Source organism: Zootoca vivipara, chromosome 12 (assembly GCF_965207765.1).
Source record: "Zootoca vivipara chromosome 12, rZooViv2.hap1.1, whole genome shotgun sequence".
Classification (NCBI taxonomy): Eukaryota; Metazoa; Chordata; class Lepidosauria; order Squamata; family Lacertidae; genus Zootoca; species Zootoca vivipara.
In genome coordinates this window covers 50,191,662-50,215,418 of record NC_142595.1, presented here as the reverse complement: position 1 = coordinate 50,215,418, position 23,757 = coordinate 50,191,662, and the positions used below count along the sequence as shown (strand labels likewise).

At 48.0% G+C, this 23,757-nt stretch overlaps 2 protein-coding genes across 4 annotated transcripts in view; both read left to right on the top strand.

Annotated features, from left to right (window-relative positions):
- The first annotated feature begins 1,385 nt into the window (after positions 1-1,385).
- Positions 1,386-22,049, top strand: WRAP53 (WD repeat containing antisense to TP53). 3 transcript variants are annotated; one of them, XM_035136527.3, is made up of 11 exons: positions 1,386-1,469; positions 4,346-4,810; positions 6,111-6,209; positions 7,481-7,589; positions 9,046-9,134; positions 10,737-10,827; positions 12,749-12,881; positions 14,387-14,595; positions 16,542-16,645; positions 17,943-18,095; positions 21,165-22,049. In XM_035136527.3, the coding sequence occupies exons 2-11, from the start codon at positions 4,548-4,550 to the stop codon at positions 21,361-21,363; spliced, it is 1,449 nt and encodes a 482-aa protein (XP_034992418.2). In that variant the 5' UTR covers positions 1,386-1,469; positions 4,346-4,547; the 3' UTR covers positions 21,364-22,049. The 3 variants fall into 3 exon arrangements, with proteins under 3 accessions (XP_034992418.2, XP_034992419.2, XP_088512387.1); XM_035136528.3 differs by having other exon boundaries at positions 1,386-1,584; XM_088656261.1 differs by lacking the exon at positions 1,386-1,469 and adding an exon at positions 1,865-2,901.
- A 1,337-nt stretch (positions 22,050-23,386) lies between these two features.
- The window catches only part of EFNB3 (ephrin B3), an 88,338-nt gene continuing 87,967 nt past the window's right edge, over positions 23,387-23,757 (top strand). The window contains exon 1 of the mRNA XM_088656262.1: positions 23,387-23,577. Coding sequence (XP_088512388.1) covers positions 23,513-23,577 — 65 coding nt within the window. The 5' untranslated portion in view covers positions 23,387-23,512. The remainder of the gene's footprint in view (positions 23,578-23,757) is intronic.

Here is a 23,757-nt window from a genome sequence, read left to right as displayed (position 1 = left end):
GATAGTTGGGTGGCCTGGGAAAAGACATACAAAGATCTGAAGAAAATGTGGGAAATGATGGTTTAAAAAAATTGAAATTATGATATTGAGATGGACAGGACTTGATGGACTGTTTGAGCAAGACTAGGCGCCAGGCCATGGAAGGAAGAAACCTCAGCCAAAGAAGATACAGTAAAGAAGAAGTTAAAGAAAAAGAATGGCTAAATAAATTATTGAACTTTGCAGGACAAATTAGTACAAAAAAGGGGCAACTGTGTAATGCATATTTGTTAAGCTTTGTCTATAGATTTTTACATTAGTATAACTTTTAGAGGTCACTTGTAATAAGATGAAAAAGGTTTTAAAATTGGATTGTTAAATATATAGGTTGTATGGACGCGCATAAACAAGTATACAGTATTATAATGGAGCCAAGAGGGAGAGTTGAGGGAAGTCGACAAAAAAATGATGGTTTAAAAATGTGGTTATTATTATTATTATTATTATTATTATTATTATTATTATTATTATTATTATTATTGAATTGCTGTTTTTTCTGTTTTGTTTTGTTCTGTTATTGTTGGTGTTATAGAAAATTATAGAACATTGGAAAATAAATAAAATGTTATCAAAATAGTAGTAGTAGTAGTAGTAGTAGTAGTAGTAATAATAATAATAATAATAAGGGAGAGAGTTGGGGGAGAACTACATGCTGCCTTGAGCTCCTTGGAAGAAAAGCGGGATAAGCATACTTTTTTAAAAAAAATGCAAATGTAAGAAATAAATAAATAAAATAAAGTGGAGAAGGATGGAAACAGAGGGAGAGGAAACGGAGGGTTATGTAAATTTATCCACACAAAAATACTCCGTGGGTTGCTGCAAACTCGGGAATGTTTGGGTTTGTTTGTTTTGCCTGAAAATCAACAACAACAACAACAACAACAACAACAACAACAACAATTTGTACCCCGCCAATCTGGTGAATATTAAAAACACGATAAAACATCAAACATTAAAAGAATTCCGTAAATGGCTCGCCCCCACCTCCTAACCCGCAGTAAAAACAGCGTACTACACTGCAGAGCTGTTGTAAGCCCCCCTGTTAGCCACAGACTTGCTTTTTTTATTTTGCATTGCCCTTGGCCGACCCCGGCACCCTCCTCCTGCTACTTTTTTTGTTCGGACACGCGACTTCCCATTCACACGGCTCTGGCGAAACTCGCGGATTTCATCCCCCATCCCGCCTACCCCGTTGCAAACCCGGAACCTCCCCCTCCAAACACCGAGGAGGCGAGGCGCTACTCTATTAGCTTTCCGTATCTCTATGAGTAGGATTGGGGGGGGGCGTCTCGTGAGAGGGAGCCCGAGCCTTCCAGCTCTCGCGAGACGCGAGTGGGCGGGGCGGAGAGGCGCCGAGTGGGCGGAGCCGGCGGGTGTCATGGCCGCCTCCAGTGGCTGCCCATGAGTTGCCGTTGGGGAGCTGCTGGGAGGTAAACGGGCGCTCCTGTTCTCTGGGCGGGGGGGGGGGACAACAGAGGTGGAGATTGGGGGGGGGCTTTTTCTATGCTAGCACCCCCCACCCTCCAGCCCCTTCCCTTAAAATAGGTAATTTATTTGCTTTTATTTATTGCGCCTGCACTTTGTGTTTTTTTAAAAAATATAACTTTTATTAATTTTCCATTTAATAATATATAACCATATCATTATTAACCACTTTACTTCCATGGCTCTTTAGAGCTTATGGACTTCCTTCCCTCTTGCCTCGTGGCTTCCAAAATTGACCTTTCTGTCATAGCCACTGTTCCCATCACCTCCTGGCAAATAGAAGGGGAAGAAATGGAGGCAGTGAGAGATTTTACTTTCTTGGGCTCCTTGATCACTGCAGATGGTGACAGCAGTCACGAAATTAAAAGACGCCTGCTTCTTGGGAGAAAAGCAATGACAAACCTAGACAGCATCTTAAAAAGCAGAGACATCACCTTGCCGACAAAGGTCCGTATAGTTAAAGCTATGGTTTTCCCAGTAGTGATGTATGGAAGTGAGAGCTGGACCATAAAGAAGGCTGATCGCTGAAGAATTGACGCTTTTGAATTATGGTGCTGGAGGAGACTCTTGAGAGTCCCATGGACTGCAAGAAGATCACGCCTATCCGTTCTGAAGGAAATCAGCCCTGAGTGCTCACTGGAAGGACAGATCCTGAAGCTGAGGCTCCAATACTTTGGCCACCTCATGAGAAGAGAAGAATCCTTAGAAAAGACCCTGATGTTGGGAAAGATGGAGGGCACTAGGAGAAGGGGACGACAGAGGATGAGATGGTTGGACAGTGTTCTCGAAGCTACGAACATGAGTTTGACCAAACTGCGGGAGGCAGTGCAAGACAGGAGTGCCTGGCGTGCTCTGGTCCATGGGGTCATGAAGAGTCGGACATGACTAAACGACTAAACAACAACATCATAGCATTTAATACATTTTCAATTCTAATTAAACTCGTTACAAGGTACCTCAAAATTTAAATAAACGTGAAAAGGAAAAACATTTCTCATTACAAGTCTTCAGGCAACCCTACTGCTTACAATGTTCTTTCAACTATTGTATAAATTTAGTCCAATCTTTTTGGAATACTTGATCCAACTGGTTTCAGATATTTTTCACATCAGCTTCGCCACTTCCGCTAAGTCCATCATTTTCATCTGCCTCTCTTCTATTGCGCCTGCACTTTGAAACGACCCTGCCTGTTGACATCTAGAGTTCGCTGTTCTCTTTTTTTAAAAGCCCAAAACATTCATGTTCACACAAGGCTGCTTGGAAAGTTGGTGTGAATCTTGATCTGCTTTAATGTTTTCACTTTCGTATGTTTTAAAGTAGGTCTGATCTTTCCCTCCCTCGATTTTATTGCTCTTCCTTTTCCTGAAGCAAGTTGAGGTTTGTTCATTTCACTTTCTCTGAGTTTATCACTTTTTGTGAATGGCTTTGAGGTTTGTTTCCTTTCGTTACGATCAATACATCCATTATTATTACTTTCCTTTTGAGGCCACTTTCTCTTTTTATGTGTTTGGGGGGGGATCTCAAAGCGGTTTGCAAGCTTTTTATATATTAAATTTGTATACCGCCTCAGGGTGGGTCAGTTCATTAAAAATACAATATAAAAACACAAAGCCCACATTAAAACATCCAAGTAAAACATCACAGAATGAAACAACACAGAAGAAAGTCAAGTATAAAGTATGCGTTCGAAGCAACATAATTAGCAGAAAACTGAAATGTTATCTTGACAGATTTCAAAATAAAACATTACAAAGGAGGTCAAGTACAGAATGTGCATTTAATGCAGCAAAGTTAACAAAAAAATTATAAATGTTTCAAAAGAAAACATTACTAAAGGAAGTCTAATATAAAATGCACATTTAAAACAGCATATGTAGTAAAAGAATGAAAAAATAATATTATGAATATTATGAAATAATTAATATTCCAGCTTTTCTGCTCGAAGGAGTATGTGGTTCTCCATGTCATTTAATCCCCAACAACCCTTCTGTGGGGTAAGTTAGAAGGAGAGAGGCAGTGACTCACTGGCCCCCAAACTCACACCACCCAGTGAGCTGCTTCATGTAGCCGAGTGGGGGAATTTGAACCCTGGTCTCTCTCCTAGGTCCTAGTTCAGCACTCTTCACGACTAGCCTTTCTTCACAGTTATTATTTACAGCACCCTCAGTGGGCTGGGGAGCAACCGGAGTGCAGGGTCTCCCCCGGCCCCAAGTAGCTTAAACACTAAAACTTAGCACATGGTGACTTTAAAAAACCTGCTGGAAACTTTTCTGTTCCTTCAGTCTTACTCCGGCAATTAAGAGTACATCTTCCACAATACAGTCATCTGTATCATTTCTGATTTTGACGTTTTTTGTTTGGCTTTATGTGTAAATCTTGTAAACCGCTCTGGTATTTTTTTCTAGGAATAGAGGTATGTGAATATTTTAATACATAAAATAACAAAAAAAGAGAGCTTGACCCAGCAGCAAATTGATTCTTGAGTTTTAGAAGTCTACTCCCACCCCTCGTCGAAATTCTTTTTTCCCCACCCCAGATTCATTCCCCTGAGGACGTCCTTGGGTTTCTCTTAGTCATGAGGTGGGTAAAAAAAAAAAGGCTGGCAGTGCACCTGTGCCAATGGGAAATCCTACTCAGCAGTTCCCTATCATGGGGACTAGCAACTTGATTTCGTTTTGTTACTTTTGAGAAAAGCTGAGACTGGCAGGCTACTGTATTCTGTGGTTGCAGCAGAATACGTTCAGCCCTAATGATCACCGGAATATTTGGGTATCAGTCTGGGCATTCTTATTTATTTTGCAACTTTCCCCTTTCCATGCAGAAACCTCCCTCCCTCTCGGCAACCTCCACCTCCTCACGTTGGGATGAATGAAGCACCCGGCACTGCGGTACACTCAAGCTTTCCCTGGTGGTCTGGCTGGATCCAGGACAGAGGCTTACATAAACACTGTCCTCTTAGTAGTAGTAGCAGCGGTAGTGCCTCTTAGGAGCAGGGCTCGAGGAGACCCTCTGAGGCTTGTGCGATGGATGCCGAGCCGCCCCTTGACCATCAGGTTATGCTGGAGCTAGGGCAACCAGACGACAGCAAGGTGGACCCCAGGGCCATTTCTGGACCTACGGCAAAGGTGCCAAGGATAAATGGGGGCCAGGAAGGCGAGGGGACTGCTGCCGAGGCACTTCCCCTGAAGGAAGAACCCGAGATCGGGGAGACAGCGCATCACCTCAAGGAAGAAAGGGAAGAAGATGCAAATGATGGAGAAGTCTTGGCAGAGGAAGGAGAATATTAGTAAGTGTTGGGTGTTGGCTTGCAGGCAGATGGGTGGAGGTCCAGCTCAGATGGGTCCTTTGCCCAGTTCAGGAAAGGGAAAGATGATTTTTTAAATTACTGATTTAATATTTGTATTCCGCTTTCCCAGCAGCAAATGTTGAGCTCAAAGCGTCTCACAATAATCACAATAGCTTTTTTTTTAATGCAATTGCTATACTATTAAACACAGCATTGGCTAAAAGCACTTAAAGGCATGAGCTGCCAGCGTGGCCTATCTCACTGAAATTGCTTAGAAAGGTGCCTGCACATTTTGTTTCATAACTTTCTTTGTGGTAGGGTTCGAGATTTACTTAAAAGAAGAAGTAAACTTAGCCTTTGCCCTCTTGCAGGCACGAGCCTTAGTGCGATGGCTCCTTTTGCAGTATTATAAATCTGGCCACACAAATAAAAGCAAGTTCAGTTGCACAAGCCAAGATCACTTGGCTACTTGTAAGGCTTTGCACAGTTAAGGCTTGCAGGCTCTCAATCCTTAACGTTACAAACAGGTTTGCTTAACTTCACTTTCCTTGTACTCAGCCATACCAGTTGTGGTGTTTAACGCGCAAGGCCAGAACAACAGCGGCTACCGGGAAACCACAGAAGCCAGCTTCACGGACCTTTAAGTTACGCAGGTTTAGGAATTCCATCGCCTCTACGCATGCATAGAAATTAAGCCGCATGATAAGCAGAGTTGCAACGGCCTTGTCCGAAGAGCAAAAGTAGCATTGTAGGCACGGCCTTGAGTGAAAGCAAAGCCATAAATTGATCTATCAGTGCTAGAAAAATCCCTCACTCATCTTCACAGGCAGCTTGAAACCCTTACACCAAGCACTCCCAAACTTCGGCCCTCCAGATGTTTCGGACTACAATTACCATCATCCCTGACCACTGGTCCTGTTAGCTAGGGATCATGGGAGTTGTAGGCCAAAACATCTGGAGGGCCGCACTTTGGGGATGCCTGCCTTACACCATCCTTTCATTCACTGTTCTCTTCAGTCTTACTCTTACTGCTTATTCCACTGTGTATATCGATACTTGGATCCACCATAAATCGCAGGGAGGCTGGATTTCAGAGTTCTCTTTCTGAGGGTGAGACCCCAGCGTTTCTGAGCGAAGGGGGTGGTCTCCTGTATCCGTTGCAGTATTCCTATAGAAGCTCCTGCCCTTCCTTTCAGGCTGAATCCCGGGAGGGGAATGGGATGATAGCAAGCTTCGTAAGGGGCTGGCTGGGTGTTCCTAGCTTAGCACGGCATGACTCTCCTTTTCCTTCCCCTTCTAGCTTCCCGACCTACAATTTTTCGCAGGCCCCCAAACCTCTGACAGGCTCTTGGGTGGAGTACAGCCACATACCGGAGAATTTCCTTAAAGGCTGCAAATGGTGAGTGGGCTGGAATCATAAAACTGTAGACTTGGAAGGGACCCCTAGGGTCATCTAGTCCAACCCCCTGAATCGTGGCCGAAGAACCCCTGATGGATGGCCACCCGACCTCTCCTTAAAACCCTCCAAGAAATGAGAGTCCCCAACCTCCCGAGGGAGACCGTTTCACTGTCAAACACTGTTGAATTTATCTTAATGCTGTCAGCGTTTTCAAGTGTACACAATTCCACACACCCCCCATATACTGTATTCAACAAATATTTTCCAATTTCTTTAAACATATGTTCTTCTTGTTCTCTTATTCTATATGTTAAGTCCGCATGCTACACATATTCTGTCAACTTAAGTTGCCATTCTTCTTTGGTTGGGGCCTCCCTCTTTTTCCATTTTTGGGCTAACAAAACGCGGGCCGCAGTAGTGGCAGACGTAAATAACCCTTTTTGACACCTTGGAATTTCCATCTAAATTATCCCCAACCCAAAGGACTCTGGTTTTTTTGTTGTTTTTTTTGAAAAGGACTTTTAAATGCTTTCCCCCCAGTTCATTATGGATTATTTCCCAGTACTCTTTTACCCTTTTAGAAGTCCACCACATATGAAATAACGTTCCCGAGTTTGGGAACTCTTGATGGACAGCAATGGGCCGTTCCTTTAGAAGCGGGAGGGAGCAGGGAAAGATGGGGATGGGGTAACCATATTTGGGGATGGGGTAACCATATTTGGGAATCTCTTTCCCCTCTTGCTGTGTAACTTGGCTTCCCTGATCCTCAAAACGATTGTTTGGGCCTCATGGTCTGTCATAGTCTGGACCATGGGGAGGCAAACTAAGGCCTGGGGGCCAGATCCGGCCCAATCGCCTTCTAAATCCAGCCCGCGGATGGTCCGGATCTGGCCTGTGGATGGTTTTTACATGAGCAGAATGTGTCCTTTTCTTTAAAATGCATCTCTGGGTTATTTGTGGGGCCTGCCTGGTGTTTTTATATGAGTAGAATGTGTGCTTTGATTTAAAATGCATCTCTGGGTTATTTGTGGGGCATAGGAATTCGTTCATTCCCCCCCCCAAAAAAAATAGCCCGGCCCCCCACAAGTTCTGAGTGACAGGGGACCGGCCCCCTGCTGAAAAAGTTTGCTGACCTCTGGTATTAACCATCACAAAAGAATGGCCAGGCTGCCCAGGTAAAGCAATCAGGGACCATTATCAGGTATCCCAGCAGACAGGGAACAAGTTGCCACTCTGCTCACTAACAGTGTGCCCCTCCCCCCTCTCCCCAGGGCTCCTGACGGGACGTGCTTGCTCACCAACAGTGCTGACAACACCCTGCGGATCTACAACCTCCCTGCCGAGCTGTACGCGGAGGAATGGGGGACCATCTCTGAAATGGTTGGTAGTGGTATGAGCGCCAAGTGTGCATCTTGCCTGCCAGCCAGCGCATATTTGCGTGGGGAGCAGAAGAGCCAAATTCTCCTGCGGCAGGAATCGGGGGGGGGCGCTCTGGTCCTCCCAAAGTTGCTGGACTCCCCCCTCCCATCATCCCAAACCATTAGCAGCGCTTGGGGGGGCGGTGGTGGTGGTGTGGTGGTGATGGGGAATTGCAGCCCCAGAAATACCCAGAGGGCTGTAGGTTCCGCATTGGGGTCGAGCGGTGAGATTCCCGAGTTCGCCGACGATGCTAAACGGTTCAGGGCCCTTGAAACGAGACGGGGTTGAGCTCCGAAAGGACCTCTCCAAAGTTAGCGAAGTTGCGTGGTAAAGGGACATAGGCAGTTCAGCGAGAACAGGTGCCAAGCAGTGCATGCAGGGGCAAAAAATGTTCCTGACATCCATGGGTCTGAACTGGCATGACTGGCCAGGAGTGAGGGGTGGTAGCAGATCACTCCGTGAAGATATCGACCCAGCATTCAGCAGTGTGCAAGCTGTGAAAATAAGGAAGATTCTGTGACCATGAGGGAAGGAACTGGAAACAAAACTGCTGATAGCGTAAAGGTAAAGGTAAAGGGGCCCCTGACCATCAGGTCCAATCGTGTCCGACTCTGGGGTTGCGGCGCTCATCTCGCTCTATAGGCCGAGGGAGCCGGCGTTTGTCCACAGACAGCTTCCGGGTCATGTGGCCAGCATGACAAAGCTGCTTCTGGCGAACCAGAGCAGCGCACGGAAACGCCGTTTACCTTCCTTCCGGAGCGGTCCCTATTGATCTACTTGCACTTTGACGTGCTTTCGAACTGCTAGGTGGGCAGGAGCTGGGACCGAGCAATGGAAGCTCACCCCGTTCCAGGGATTCGAACCGCAGACCTTCTGTTCAGCAAGCCCTAGACTTTGTGGTTTAACCCACAGCGCCACCTGCGTCCCGTAAAGCGTAAAGCTGTTACACAAATAATATAATAATAATAATAATAATAATAATAATAATAATAATAATAATAATAATAATTTAGATTTATATACCACCCTTCATCTGAAGATCTCAGGGTGGTTCACAGGACAAAATCTCAGGATAAAAGCACAGGATAAATAGTTAAAACAAAAACAAAACACTTTGTTTGGAATACGGTTCTGGTCTCCTTGCCTCAGAAAGGGATTTTGTGGAGCTGTGAAAGGTCTCGCCAACCGTGCTCTTCCCTAGAGCGCAGAACAGAGGAGGATTCTGGGAAAGACCTTGCGTCGCTTTCCCAGGCGCAAATCTCCCTTTGTTGGGAACGTAAAAGAGTGTGGGCAGCAAAGGCTGGATGGGGGCCAGTCTTCCAGACTTAACACAGGAAATATTCCCGCGAAGGTGGCAACCTTTGTCGCGATCTCTGCTCCAGACAGGGTGCTCATTTTTCTCTCTGTCTCTCACCAGAGTCCTGTCTTGCGCATGGCAGAAGGAGACACCGTCTACGATTATTGCTGGTTCCCGATGATGAGCTCCTCCGACCCGCAGACTTGTTTGTAAATCCATTTCCCCCCCTCTTTCCCCCTGCCTTCCTCTTCTTCCCCAGTTGCTGGTGGGGAAAAAAAAGAAAGAATTTTTTTTTGCCAAGTAGCAGGAGAAGGCTCGAGCTTTGAACAGCCTCAGGAGAGGCGTCCAGAGAAGCCAATTGCCGAAATAATTGAATGCTGCCTTAATTAAATTAACTGAATTGAAATTAACCACCGCCTAATTAGAAAGGCGGGGCTGTAGACAAGGGCCAGGGAGCTGGAATCTGCATGCCCCCTGCCTTGCCGTTGTGGTTTGACAGGTGGGCGGGTAATAATTCGAAAGTTTACACTTATCAGTTACAATCAAGAATTACAGTGCTCCTCTATAATTGATTAAAATTGCAGCAAATCACAATACATAAAATACCGCAAATCATACAAAAGAAACAAAGACACACAACTTCTAAAATTATTTAAAACAAAAAAACAAAACAACTATCCCTGAACTCTCCTCTCAACTACCTCATGACTTCTCAAAGTCATTAGCTGCGGCCAGCAAAATTCTTGCAAGGATCTTAGCAAACCGTATCTTAACAATATCCGAGGTGACCCTCCTTGAATCCCAAAATGGATTTCGGCCTTCTAGGGGGACAGTGGACGTGATTTTCACCGCTAGACAGCTTCAAGAAAAATGCAGAGAGCAAAACCAACCCCTGTATATGGTGTTTATTGACCTGACTAAGGCTTTTGACACTAAATCGTAGTGCCCTTCTGAAAATGGGCTGCCCAGACAAATTTGTGAATGTCAACCGCAACCATCACAGATAATAATGGCTCTCAAAGTGAACCATTCACAGTGGGATCAGGTGTTAAACCTCCAAGCAGGACCCCTCAGTGCAAGAGCCCTCCCTGCGGTTTCCAGCAATTGTTAATTCAGAAGCATCGCTCCCTCCAGCTGTGGAGGCAAGGCAAAGCCGCTATCGCTAGCCCTCTCCTCCGTGAATTTGCCAGGGCTCATTCAGGGTGCGTCCTTGGCGTTTATGCCATAGCTGCCAAGTACCCCGTTTTCCCCGGGAAACCCCCCGTTTTTACTTACCTTTTCCCGGTGGTCCCCCGTATCACTTCGTCTCCCGTTTTTATCCGTTATTTTCTCCTGCAGGCGGCCATTTATTTTCTTCTGATTTGCCCTTCTATGGGCACAAAAATGGCCGCCGCCGGCTTCAAAAGTCGCATCTGCGCATGACCGGAAGTGCGTAGACGCGACTTCCGGTGTTGGGGGCGGCCATTTTTGGTGCCCATAGATGGGCGGGCCGACACCGAAAGTTGCGTCGACGCACTTCCAGTCATGCGTAGAAGCTACTTTTGAAGCCAGCGGCGGCCATTTTTGGTGCCCATAGAAGGGCAAAGCGACACCAGAAGTTACGTCGACGCAACTTCCGGTGGCACACGGCTGCCGGTCCCGGATTCTGCAGTCCGGGACTTGGAAGGTAAGGTTATGCCCAGATGCGAGGTGGCGCTGGGAAGTGAGCGAGTGCTGCCCACCCCTTTGCCTGCCTCTTTCTAGCTCACCCGGCCCCCTGGCTGCCCCTCACTGGCCCTCCTTCTGCTTTTCTCTCCCCCCACCCCTTGCAGTGTCGCCAGCAGCAGCCGGGACAACCCCATCCACATATGGGATGCTTTCTACGGAGACCTGCGTGCCACCTTTCGGCCCTACAATCACTTGGTGAGCATGTTCACCAGTGTGTGTGTGTGGCCAGCTATGCCTGGCAGACATGGTGTGGGCAATGTGCTAAAATTGTGGTTAGAGTGTCAGACTGAGAGTGGCCTGGGTTCAAATCCTCCCACTGGGGCACGAAGCTCACTGGGTGACATTGAGGCCAGACGCTGCCTCTCTCGGCCTAAACTCCCTCACAGGGTTGTTGGGGGGATTAAATGAGGAACAGGAGGGGGAGAACTATATGGGCGTGTTGGCTTTTCCAGCTTTCAAATTCTACGAAATAAGAAGGGCTGTGAAATGTTGTAACGCGACTTGGGAATTCAAACGATATTTGGGTTAAATTATTTATTTGAGTTTTGTGTTGTAAGTGAGTTGTGTGTAAAATGGCAAAGAATCTGTTGAAAACGGTTGCCAAATGCTTGTGCTTGTATCCTTTATTAATACTAATGCTATTTATCATGATTATTTAGCATTATCTGACATTTTCGGAAGGCAAAATTTAAAATTATTCGGTTTTTCCAAAAGCAGTTAATGTGCTTCTTCGTCAAATGTAGAGGTAAATGTTGTCCAATTGCAAGAACAATAGCAGATTTGAATTCCTCACAAGCCAAAAGCATGTTTTTAAGGACCCATTGAATAGATATGCAAAAACTAAGTTTTGGTCCCTGAAATGGCACTCCCTTGAGAACCATGTACAGTGGTACCTTGGTTCTCAAATGCCTTGGTACTCAAACAACTTGGAACCCAAACACTGCAAACCCGGAAGTAAGTGTTCCAGTTTGCGAACTTTGTTCGGAAGCTGAACATGCTCCATTTTGAGTGTTACGCTTCCGATTTGAGTGTTACGCTGGGCTCTGTCTGTTTTTGCTATTTATTTTGCGTTTTTGTTGCTTTTTGGTTTTGATTTTGTGACAGTGTAGAACCCAGTACAGCTACTGATTGATTGTGTGACCGCAGTACATTGTTTATTGCTTTCATTTTATGAATCCATGATCTCGTTAGATAGTAAAATCCATGTTAAAGTGCTGTTTTAGGGGTTGCTTTTTAAAGGTCTGGAACGGATTGATCCGTTTTGCATTACTTTCTATGGGAAAGCGCGCCTTGGTTTTGGAATGCTTTGGTTTTGAAACGGGCTTCTGGAATGGAGTAAGTTTGAGAACCAAGGTACCCCTGTACATCACTTGGAGCTGCGTCCAGGTCCCCCTGCAAGGACGGTCTGGCACCTCCCTTCTCCCTTCCAGGGGTAGCGGTAGCAAAGCAAAACAGGGAGGAGAAGGTAGCAAAAGTTTGGCCTGCTTTGCAGTTGTCTCAACTGCTGCTCCTCCCCAGCTGCCGGCTGCGTTGCCGCCTCTGAACATGACACAATCCCTCCTCCTCCACAATCCCACAATCCCACCAGGCAGCTAGACTGGTGACTGGGAGCAGCCGCTGAGACCACATAACACTGGTCTTGAAAGATCTACATTGGCTCCCAGTACGTTTCTGAGCACAATTCAAAGTGTTGGTGCTGACCTTTAAAGCCCTAAACGGCCTCGGTCCAGTATACCTGAAGGAGCGTCTCCACCTCCATCATTCTGCCCGGACACTGAGGTCCAGCACCGAGGGCCTTCTGGCGGTTCCCTCGTTGCGAGAAGCCAAGTTGCAGGGAACCAGGCAGAGGGCCTTCTCGGTGGTGGCGCCTGCCCTGTGGAACGCCCTCCCAACAGATGTCAAAGAGGAAAACAACTACCGGACTTTTAGAAGAAATCTGAAGGCAGCCCTGTTCAGGGAGGCTTTTAATGTTTAATAGATTATTGTGTTTTATTTTTCTGTTGGAAGCCGCCCAGAGTGGCTGGGGAAACCCAGCCAGATGGGCGGGGTATAAATAATAAATTATTATTATTACTCCTGCAATTGGTTCCTGCTGACCCTCCCATTCTCTTGCCAGGATGAGCTCACGGCCGCCCACTCCCTGTGCTTCACCCCGGACGGCTCCCAGCTCTTCTGCGGCTTCGACAAGATCGTGAGGGTGTTTGACACGGCGCGGCCCGGGCGCATGTGCGAGAACAGGCCCACCCTCGGTGAGTCGGCTTCGCTTCCATACGGGGAATTTCCGGGCGAGGCAACATCTCCCCCTTCTCAGGTGCTTTGGGGGTGAGGGACCCGTTGGCGTGTCTCGATGGGGCCAGCAGCAAAACGGCAGAGACAGGGAGGGAGGGATCTGGGCAGTGTGGTGTCGTAGTCGGAGTGTTTGGCCTACGACCCGTGAGACCAGAGTTCAAATCTCCTTTGACCCATAAAGATCACTGGGTGATGACTTGGGGGGGGCAGTCCCTGCTTTCCTCAGCCTTGCCTACCTCGCTGGGCTGTCGTTGGGATTAAATGAGGAGGGGGCGTACCACGAGCTCCTTCGAAGAAAGAAGCTAGGATACTAATCAATCCCAGTGCCAACAGCAGCCAGTCATAACCTTAGAAACCTTGGCTCAAATCAGATGTGTGTCTTTTTAAATGAGGGAAATGGCTGTTGCACCGCTTTGGGAAGCCTAACAGTTCTGAGTCTGCGTTGCTATAAGAAAAAAACTGTTTCCTTTCCCTATATGGAGCCCATATGGAGTCCTTAAGTGGGCTCCCTATCGGTCGGAGAAAAAAACAGAGGCCAACCAGAGTATATTGAAAGGCAAAGCAGCTAGTAAGCCTGATCTTTATTAAACTGTTGCAACAGGGTCCCCCACTCACCCCATGCAGGAGAGAACAAGCCTTTATATTGACTTGAAATTGCCCACTCTGTAGCCCAAGACCACCCCCCAAAGCATCATACATACATCACAGAAGGAGGCAGTCTACAGCAGAAATCCTGTCTGCCAGGATACCTGATAATGGTCACTGATTGTATTACCTGGGCAGCCTGGCCATTCTTTTGTGATGGTTAATACTTTCGTTCCTGAATCCAGGTCACAGGCTCACTCTAGTCATACACAAATACACCCTTAAGACAGGATTTGTGAGCATAGAGACAATGGGAAGGCTTTCCCCATTTCCTCCCTCCTTGCAGAGAAATATATTGAGGTCAATTTGGGAGAGTCAAAATGGCTTCAGGATTGCTCTCCTGTACTATTTCAGACACGTGGTTTATATAAAATAAAAAAATTCCTTCAGTAGCACCTTAAAGACCAACTAAGTTTTTATTTTGGTATGAGCTTTCGTGTGCATGCACACTTCTTCAGATACATGGTTTATATACTTATGTATGTGTTTGCCTTTGTACATTTATGAACATTTAATTTACATTTGAGACCTTAGAATTCTTAGAACAGGGTCGATGCGCCTCCTCTGGAAAGTTGTCCCATAACCTCGGGGGCAATTGCAGAAAAGGCCCCGCTCCGCCCTGCATCTGCCCCTGCACTCCCGAGCACAAGAACCGTCTGTTGGATCAGGCCGACGGCTCACCTGGTCCCAACATCCTGTTCTCGCAGAGCGACCAACCTGTGGGAAACCCAACGAGCAGGATCCGAGCGCAAGAGCCCCCCTGCTTCTGTGTGAAGCAGCTCTTTCTCTCCTCTAACCTCTCCCCACTCTGGTCTCCCAGTGAAGAAGCAGGGCCAGAGCGGGATCATCTCTTGCATTGCCTTCAGCCCAACGCAGCCCATCTACGCCTGCACCTCCTACTCGAAGACAGTAGGCCTCTACTCCCAAGCGGAGGGCGCTCCCCTCACCATGCTGCACGGGCACCAGGGGGGCGTCACCCATGCCCTCTTCTCCCCGGACGGCTTCCACCTCTTCACCGGGGGGCGCAAGGTGAGAGCTTACCTGTGGGAGGTGGGAACTGAGGACTGGGCACAGGGGAGAGGGGCATTGTGGGCCGGGCCCTTAAGAACCCATCCTGTTCTCACAGTGGCTATTTATTTATTTATTTATTTATTTATTTATTTATTTATTTATACATACCCCACCCATCTGGCTGGGTTTCCCCAGCCACTCTGGGCAGCTTCCAACAAAAGATTAAAAATACATTAAAACATCAGTCATTGAAAACTTCCCCAAACAGGGCTGCCTTCTGATGTCTTCTAAGTTGTTTATTTCCTTAACACCTGATGGGAGGGTGCTCCACAGGGTGGGTGCCACCACCGAGAAGGCCCTCTGCCTGGTTCCCTGCAACCTCACTTCTCACAGGGAGGGAACGGCCAGAAGGCCCTCGGAGCTGGACCTCAGTGCCTGGGTTGAACGATCGGGGTGGAGACGCTTCTTCAGGTATTCTGAGTCAAGGCCATTTAGGGCTTTAAACACTTTGAATTGTGCTCGGAAACATAAAGGTAAAGGGTAAAGGGGCCCCTGACCATCAGGTCCAGTCATGTCCGACTCTGGGGTTGCGACGCTCATCTCGCTCTATAGGCCGAGGGAGCCGGCGTTTGTCCGCAGACAGCTTCTGGGTCATGTGGCCAGCATGACAAAGCTGCTTCTGGCGAATCAGAGCAGCTCACGGAAACGCCGTTTACCTTCCCGCCGGAGCAGTCCCTATTTATCTACTTGCACTTTGATGTGCTTTCGAACTGCTAGGTGGGCAGGAGCTGGGACCAAGCAACGGGAGCTCACCCCGTCACAGGGATTCGAACCGCTGACCTTCTGATCAGCAAGCCCTAGGCTCTGTGGTTTAACCCACAGCGCCACCTGGGTCGCTCGCTTGGAAACATACTGGGAGCCAATGTAGGCCTTTCAGGACCGGTGTTACGTGGTCTCGGCGGCCACTCCCAGCCACTCCCTAGCTGCCACATTCTGGATTAGTTGTAGTTTCCGGGTCGCCTTCAAAGGTAGCCCCACGTAGAGCGCATTGCAGTAGTCCAAGCAGGAGATAACCAGAGCATGTGCCACTCTGGCGAGACATTCTGCGGGCAGGGAGGGTCTCATCCTGCGTACCAGACGAAGCTGGTAAACAGCTGCCCTGGACACAGAATTGACCTACCTCTCCATGGGCAGCAGATACTCCAAACAGAAGCTGGCAAGCAGGACCTGAGCTCATGGTTAGTGGCCTCCGCTCCTTTGCTTTCCGCCCACGGGCATTCAGAACCATAGAACTGTGCCATTGGCAGGGAACAAGAGGGTCATTTAGTCCAACCCCCTGCAATGCGGGAATCTTTTGCCCAACCTGAGACTCGAACCCACAACCCTGAGAGTAAGAGTCTCTACCAACTGATCTAGCCCAGAAGCATCGCTGCCTCTGACAGCGGAGGGAGAATCCTGGCTAGCGGCCGGAGGTAGCCTTTTCCTCCTTTGCGGGTTTTCAGAGCCTAAAAGAGCTTGCTGGATCAGGCCAGTGGCCCATCTAGTCCAGCACCTTGTTCTCACAGATGCCTGTGGGAAACTAGCAAGCAAGATTTGAACGCCAGGGCATCCTCTTAAAGCCATCCGGGTCGGTGGCCGTCCTGCGGGAGCGAGTTCCGCAGTTTAACACCAGCGCAAAATGCTTCGTTCGCCCAACCTTCAGCTATTTCCGGCGAGTGTGGACTTTCCCCCTCTCTTTTCTGGGAATATGTGGGGGAACAGGAGAGAGCCTTCAGGTTTTACCATCTCCCTTGAGGTCCGCGATAGCATTCCCCAACCCGGTGCCCCCAAGCTGTTTTTGCCTATTGGTCCCATCAGCCCCAACCAGCACAGACCAGAACCAGCTGGAGGGGCGCCAGTTTGGGGAAGGCCGGCCTGGGGGAAGCGGCCTCTGATGGGGGCGTTCTGTTGCCTTTATTTTTCAGGATACTGAGATCCTCTGCTGGGACCTTCGACAGCCGGGCGAGGTCCTGTTTTCTGTGTCTCGGACAGTTGCCACCAATCAGAGGCTCTATTTCGACTTAGATCTGTGAGTGCACCCCCCCACCCCTGCAAGATTATATCCTTTTCTTTCTTTCTTTCTTTCTTTCTTTCTTTCTTTCTTTCTTTCTTTCTTTCTTTCTTTCTTTCTTTTTGTTTATATAATACAGGGGGCGGGGGAGAAAGAAAAGATTGAAAACAATCCAAAAACATTGAAAACAAATACGTACTCCAGAGGTCGGCTCTGGTCAAAAACCTAAACAATTAATTGCGCATTTATTCCAAATCCCATTAAAACTATTTATTTCCATTAATTCCACAAAGCGGATGAACTTGGTCCAATTATGGCAGCTTTTCAAAGCCCTGGTTGTCATCTCCTGAGACTATCAGGGAGACACCTGGCTTGAGAGCAGTACATGTGAAAAGGATCTAGGAGTCTTGGTAGACCACAAACTTGACATGAGTCAGCAGTGTGATGCAGCAGCTAAAAAAGCCAATGCAATTCTGGGCTGTATCAATAGGAATATAGCATCTAGATCCAGGGAAGTAATAGTACCACTGTATTCCGCGCCCTGGTCAGACCTCACCTGGAGTACTGTGTCCAGTTCTGGGCACCACAGTTCAAGAAGGATACTGACAAGCTGGAGCGTGTCCAGAAGAGGGCAACCAAAATGGTCAAAGGCCTGGAAACGATTCCTTATGATGAACGGCTTAGGGAGCTGGGTATGTTTAGCCTGGAGAAGAGAAGGTTAAGGGGTGATATGATAGCCATGTTCAAATATATAAAAGGATGTCATATAGAGGAGGGAGAAAGGTTGTTTTCTGCTGCTCCAGAGAAGCGGACACGGAGCAATGGATTCAAACTTCAAGAAAGAAGATTCCACCTAAACATTAGAAAGAACCTGACAGTAAGAGCTGTTCGGCACTGGAATTTGCTACCAAGGAGTGTGGCTCGGCAGGGGGTTGGACTGGATGGCCCTTGTGGTATCTTCCAACTCTATGATTCTATGATTCTATGAACCATTCCTCATCAGGCTTGGTTTCCAGACCCTTTATTTTCTCGGGCCCCCCTCCTCTGCACACCTTCCCGCTCGTAAACACCCTTTCTTAACGGGGTTGTCTTCCTTTTGCTTCTTGCCTGGAGTTGCTGGCCAGCTGCAAGTTTTCAAAAACATGCACCCAGGCTACAAGGAAAGGGCCATAGAAGGAGACCCCTGGATTCAGCCCCTTCTGGGATCTGGTGGGTCTTCCGGGTGCCCTTTGGGGGCACCTCCAGGCCTGGCCCACCAACTTCGTCTCCCCGGGACGACCTCGCAGCTTGGCCCGTGGTGCTTTTTCCTCCGCAGGAGTGGGAGATTTCTCCTGAGCGGCGACACAGACGGACTGATCAGTGTCTGGGACACGGCTCGGCCCCCCAGTGGCAGCAACAACCTGGCTCACCCCCTGCTGGAGCCCATCTTGCAGTTCCAGGCTCTGAGCGACTGTGTCAACGGGATCAGGTACTTATTGTGGTGTGTGTGTGTGTGTGTGTGTTGAGGCCCTGCCCTTAATTTGGAGGTGGAAGCGGGGTTTCAGGACCCCTGAGGGTTGGGGTTATTGCAGATATTTGAAGATGGCCCTCATCTCCTCTCAGTCTCCTCCAGGCGAAGCATGCCCAACTCGGTCAGCCATTCCTCCTGGGGCCTGTTGAGGGACTGGCACTGAGGGTGGGCGGGTGGCATTTCCCCCCCTTACTTTCCCACCCGATGTCAGGGACTAGACTGAAGGGGAATGGTGGGGACCGTCGCCTCCTCCTCCTGCACTTCCCAGAGAAGAGGCAGACAGTACAGTGGTACCTCGCAAGACGAATGCCCTGCAAGACAATTTTTTCGCAAGACGAACGTGTCTCGCGATCTGTTGGCGACTCGCAAGACGAATTCGTCTTGCGAAAAATTTGTCTTGCGAATCGCGGTTTCCCATAGGAATGCATTGAAATTTAATTAATGTGTTTCTATGGGCAAAAAAAGAAAAGAAATTCCAATGCATTCCTATGGGAAACCGCGATTCGCAAGGCGAATTTTTCGCAAGTTGAATTAACTCGCGGAACGAGTCTTGTGAGGCACCACTGTATAGATCAGGCATGCCCAAACTTCGGCCCTCCAGATGTTTTGGACTACAATTCCCATCTTCCCCAACCACTGGTCCTGTTAGCTAGGGATCATGGGAGTTGTAGGTCAAAACATCTGGAGGGCCGCAGTTTGGGCATGCCTGGTATAGATTTTTTTTTTAAAAAAATATTAAAGATTTTCTTGGTTTATAGTGCAATGTCTCTCGTAACATTTTTACAAATCAGTTTCATTTGTTGAGACATTGGGGAGAAAAGTGGGAAAGAGGTAGATGGGGGAGAGATGGGGGGGTTGGGGTTGGGTGACGATGTTTCTATTTTACTTAATATATGTGGGGTTTTCTGTCGGCGTTGCTTGTGCAAGTTCTCTGCTGTTCGCTTGTGTTTCTTTGGTGGTGAGAGATGTTGGGGTTGGCCTAGGGTATGGTTGTTCATTTGTGGTTGGCTGTGGTGGTCTCTGTTTCGTGTGTGAGCGGGGTGGGTGGGTGTTTTGGATCAGGTTGGCCATATTGATTTGTATGCTGTTGGTGGATTCTTGTCATTGTCTTGTTGGGCTGTGTATGTGATAAAGGGGAGCCATACCGGGGTGAAGCCGTCTTCTTCTATTTGTCCCCCTGTCAGTTTCAGCTTATTGGTTAATTTTTCTAGTAAGGCTGTTTCCCATACTATTTGGTACCATTGGTCCATGCTTACTCCTGACAGGTCTCTCCAGTTATGGTGTTTCTGGTTGCTGAAAGTAGGTGGGACAGTATAGATTTAGAACAGTGGTTTGCAGAAGGGCATAGTCCAGAGGCTGCAGAGGGGAGAAGCTGGGAAATATTGGGAGGGGAGCAGCAGGAAGAAGCACCACCACCAGGGGAGAGACAGCTGACAAACTGTGTCTTTAGAAAGCATTCCAGATCCCCCCCCCTCGCTTCTCCCAAAACCCGGCAGGCATTGAGAGTAGGAGAGCAGAACCTTTATGCACATGTGGTGGGACTGTGTGAAGATAAGAGAATTGTTGGGCATACAATATACAATGAATTCAAAAAGATCTTTCAATTCTCGTTTCAAAAAAAAACAAAACCTGAAGCCTTTTCGTTACGCATTATGTCCACTGATACACAAAAAAAACCCCACTTTGTGTACATAACCCTCTTTATGTACGCAGCCACAGCAGCGAGGATTTTCATAGCAAAAAATTTGAAAGGTGATGTAATCCCCACAAAAACCGATTGGCAAGCAAAGATGATAGAATATTTGGAACTTGCAAGGGTGACTGGGAGAATAAGAGGAAATTCTAACCACAAATTTAGTAAAGATTGGACAATGTTCAAATAATATCTTAAAAAGTACTGTAATAACACAAATCTCCTGACAGATTTGGATTGAATCTTGGAGTTTAAGGAAATGGTAAAGTAATTTTTTTCCTGGTAATTAACTGAAAAGAATGATAAAAATGAACGCGTATATAGACGAGTAAGGTCTAAAAAGCAGAATGAGGTGAATCGGAAGTTAAAGGGTATGTAATGTCAAATGAGGTGTTGGTAGTCAGTGTCTATGTATGGTCTGTTTATGTTGTTTTTCTTTTTGTCTACGTTCTATGTAAATTGTTTTGTAATAAAAGAATCTTTAAGAGAGAGAGAGAGAGAGAGAGAGAGAGAGAGAGAGAGAGAGAGAGGAGGGGAACAGAAAGCTCAGAGGCAGGAAGCTCAGGTCATCCGGCGTAAGGATGATATATAACAGGAGAGATGGAGGGGGGTGGGACTTTACACAGAGCACTGCCATGATCAGAGAGCCGGCACCATACGTCTCTCTGTGAATCTATATACAGTATATAAAAATGTAAAAATCGTGAAACTGCGTTCTACACTTTTCTCCGTAACCGCTTGACCGATCGTCCTGAAATTTTGACACAACGATCCAGGCCACTCCCCGAGCGTTGTTGGGGGCAAAAATCCCTCAAATCACATACCTGGGCAGGTGTAGACCTGGTTTTCCACCAAGTCAAACAGTGCCCTCAAGTGGCGTAGTACCCTCCTCGACCCCCTCCCTTCCTGTGAAATCTAAGCCACACCCACAAACCAAATGACATCATCAACCAAGCAACTGAATGAAACCACCAAGGGGGCCATTATCAGACAGACTAGGCAGCTTTCCAGACTAGGCCAAATGGAGGTGGGGGGGGGGGCGAATAGAGGGCAGGGATACGTAATGGGTCAGAACAGGGGGGGGGGGCACAGGCATGAAACCTGCCCTCTCCACAGTGTCTCGCCTTGACTCAGGGGGACTCTGAGGCTCAGAGGGATCTGAAGGGGGGCTATTACCCTCCATTTCACAGAATAACACACAGCAATGCGTGCAGGGCCAGCTAGTATTGGATAAAATACCATGGTGAGAACTTCTTGTTTTCCCAGCGGTGAGGGAGGGGGGATCAGATTCCCTGAAGCCTGACACCCCCTGACTTTCTGCCTCCTTCTCTTAGCCTCCACCCCAGCCTGCCCCTTCTGGCCACGGCCTCCGGCCAGCGCAAATTCCCCGACCCGTGGGACAGCGAGGAGGACGAGCAGGAGACAGGGAGAAGGCCGTCCTCTCGCTATCAAGACCGCGGCGACAACTCTCTCCAGCTGTGGTGGTGCTCCCCGGACGCCGGGGCAGAGGAGAAGCCGCAGGCCCACCCGTAGCCCCGACCATCTTCCTTGTGCCTGCTGCGGTTTGCGAGGGAGCCCAGCGCCAATGCTCGAAACTGCCACGGGACCCCTGGCATGCCGAGGGTGCTCCCCGGCCCACGAATGTCGCCGTGTTTTTATGTTTCTACGTGTGACGCTTTTGTACCAAAGAGAGAATGTGCGTCGTGCGAGGGGACGTTTGAAAACAGCGCGTTTCTGAGAGAATGGAGTGCTGCCGTTCTGGGGAAGGGGCTAGATCTTGTGCATGCTCTGGAGAGATGTGGGGTCAGAGTTGTCGCTGTGCCCATATGGGTCCGGGGGCACGAGCTGTTCACTGAGGGGGAAGGAATCTCTCCTGGCCCCAGAGGACCAGCGGAAGCACTAGCTGCACATAGGGAAAGATTTCGGGGCATCTGTGTGTGTGAATCTGAGACTTGTGTAAGTATGTGTGTGTGTGTGTGTGTGTGTGTGTGTGTGTGCTTGCTTTTTTATATAAGGGGAGAATGTTTGCTTCTTTTGGGATTTTTCCATTGCCCCCCCCCACTTTTCTGTGCTATGTAAATAGTTTTCGCTTGGGGGAGGGCTGTTGTGGTGGGGTTCGTGAATGTTGGTCACCAGTTGCCATTTTCTGGCTAAAGAATACATCCTCTCGTTGGCAAGTAAGTGATGAAGATGATTAATAAAAGTTTATTACGATCGTAGCTCTTGTTTTTTCTAAGTCGTCGCCTTTCTGAAGGGGGAGGGCGTTGGTGCGAATTCTGACGCAGGATTACAAAAAGATGCAGAGGTGGAGTAGAAATTCCTCCCGAGAGTGGTTTGCTGCCTTCCGTTTTATAAATGATATAATACAAGTGGCGCTGTGGTTAAACCACAGAGTTTAGGGCTTGCTGATCAGAAGGTCGGCGGTTCGAATCCCTGTGACGGGCTGAGCTCCTGTTGCTTGGTCCCAGCTCCTGCCAACCTAGCAGTTCGAAAGCACGTCAAAATGCAAGTAGATAAATAGGAACCGCTACAGCGGGAAGGTAAACGGCGTTTCCGTGCGCTGCTCTGGTTCGCCAGAAGCGGCTTTGTCATGCTGGCCACATGACCTGGAAGCTATACGCCGGCTCCCTCGGCCAATAATGCGAGATGAGCGCGCAACCCCAGAGTTGGTCATGACTGGACCTAATGCTCAGGGGTCCCTTTACCTTTACCTAATACAAGTACAGTGGTACCTCTGGTTGCGAATGGGATCCGTTCCAGAGGTCTGGCCGCATCCCCAGGAATTCGCAACCAGAGGTGGTGCTTTTGCGCATGCGCACGGTGTGGTTTAGTATTTTTTGCGCATGCGCATGCAGCAAAACCTGGAAAAATTTGTCCGGGTTTGCTGTGTATGTATCCCAAAGGAGGTGAACCCAACTAGAAGTACCACTGTACTTTAAAATGTCTAAGAGTGCCTATTCTTAAATTAGGATTTTTATTTTTATTTTTTAATCTTAAAAGCAAAGAACCTTGTTTCGTGCAAACATCAACTGTAAAAATGTACATTTAATCCTGCAAGGTAAGTTAATGCAGAGAACTTGCGGTGCATTTTTAAATACAGGCTTTCAAGTTGCATGGGTTTCTGTCGGGGTGGGGAGAATTTGGAGCTTGTGATCGCTGCAAATCTTGGCCCTCACTTTTCCATGGAAATAGGTCACACAAGGGATGAAGGTTGAAGCTACCCACATTTTGAAATGACCATTGTGGATGGGATAAGGGGGGAATATTCTTGGCGTGCAAATAATTTCTAGTCCTTTATCTCAGAGAAGCAGGAATCATTGTTTGAATTTCTTGTTTTATGGGCTATTATGGGAAGGGGGCTGCAAGACTCGCTTTAGTACCACAAGGGGGCAGCCTCTCCCCACAGATTTCTTGCTTCTGTAAATCGATGAGATTCCACAGTTGGGTGTTGTGGTTGCAGTTGAGGAATTTCAAGAAAAAAAACCTGTTTGTTCCCTTCCCGCACCCCACCCGACTTTATTTCTGTGAGCAGATCGCCCAGTTCCCCTCGTGTCTTTTTGCAGAATATATTAATGGGAGGTGGGGGCAAGAAGGAAAGCAGTTCTGCGCATTTGGGGCAACCTAGAAGGTCTCGCCTCGGGAAGCTGATGAGGAGCCACCACAAAAAAGGCCTCCTCCTCGGATGGCCACCAGTCTAAAGTCTGATGGTGGAAGCTGGAGAAGATGTTCAGGTGATGATCATCACAGGTGAGGAGGTTCATAGGAGGTCAGGCAGGTCCTTCAGCACATTTGTGGGGTGGGTCCTGCACTTCTATCCCAATTAATTTCCATCTCCAGGGCTGGTCCCCATGAAATCACAAGGTCTCAGGATTGGGACTTGAAATCTTAGGGTCTGGGGTGCTCTTGACCAGGCACCCCCCCAAAACT

What these genes read in the sequence shown, in the direction of transcription:
- WRAP53 (XM_035136527.3), top strand. Translation starts at nt 4,548, where the DNA reads ATGGATGCCGAGCCGCCCCTTGACCATCAGGTTATGCTGGAGCTAGGG. An exon ending in GCAGAGGAAGGAGAATATTA is followed by an intron (nt 4,811 to 6,110) that starts GTAAGTGTTGGG and finishes TTCCCCTTCTAG; the next exon opens with CTTCCCGACCTACAATTTTT. An exon ending in TTCCTTAAAGGCTGCAAATG is followed by an intron (nt 6,210 to 7,480) that starts GTGAGTGGGCTG and finishes CCCTCTCCCCAG; the next exon opens with GGCTCCTGACGGGACGTGCT.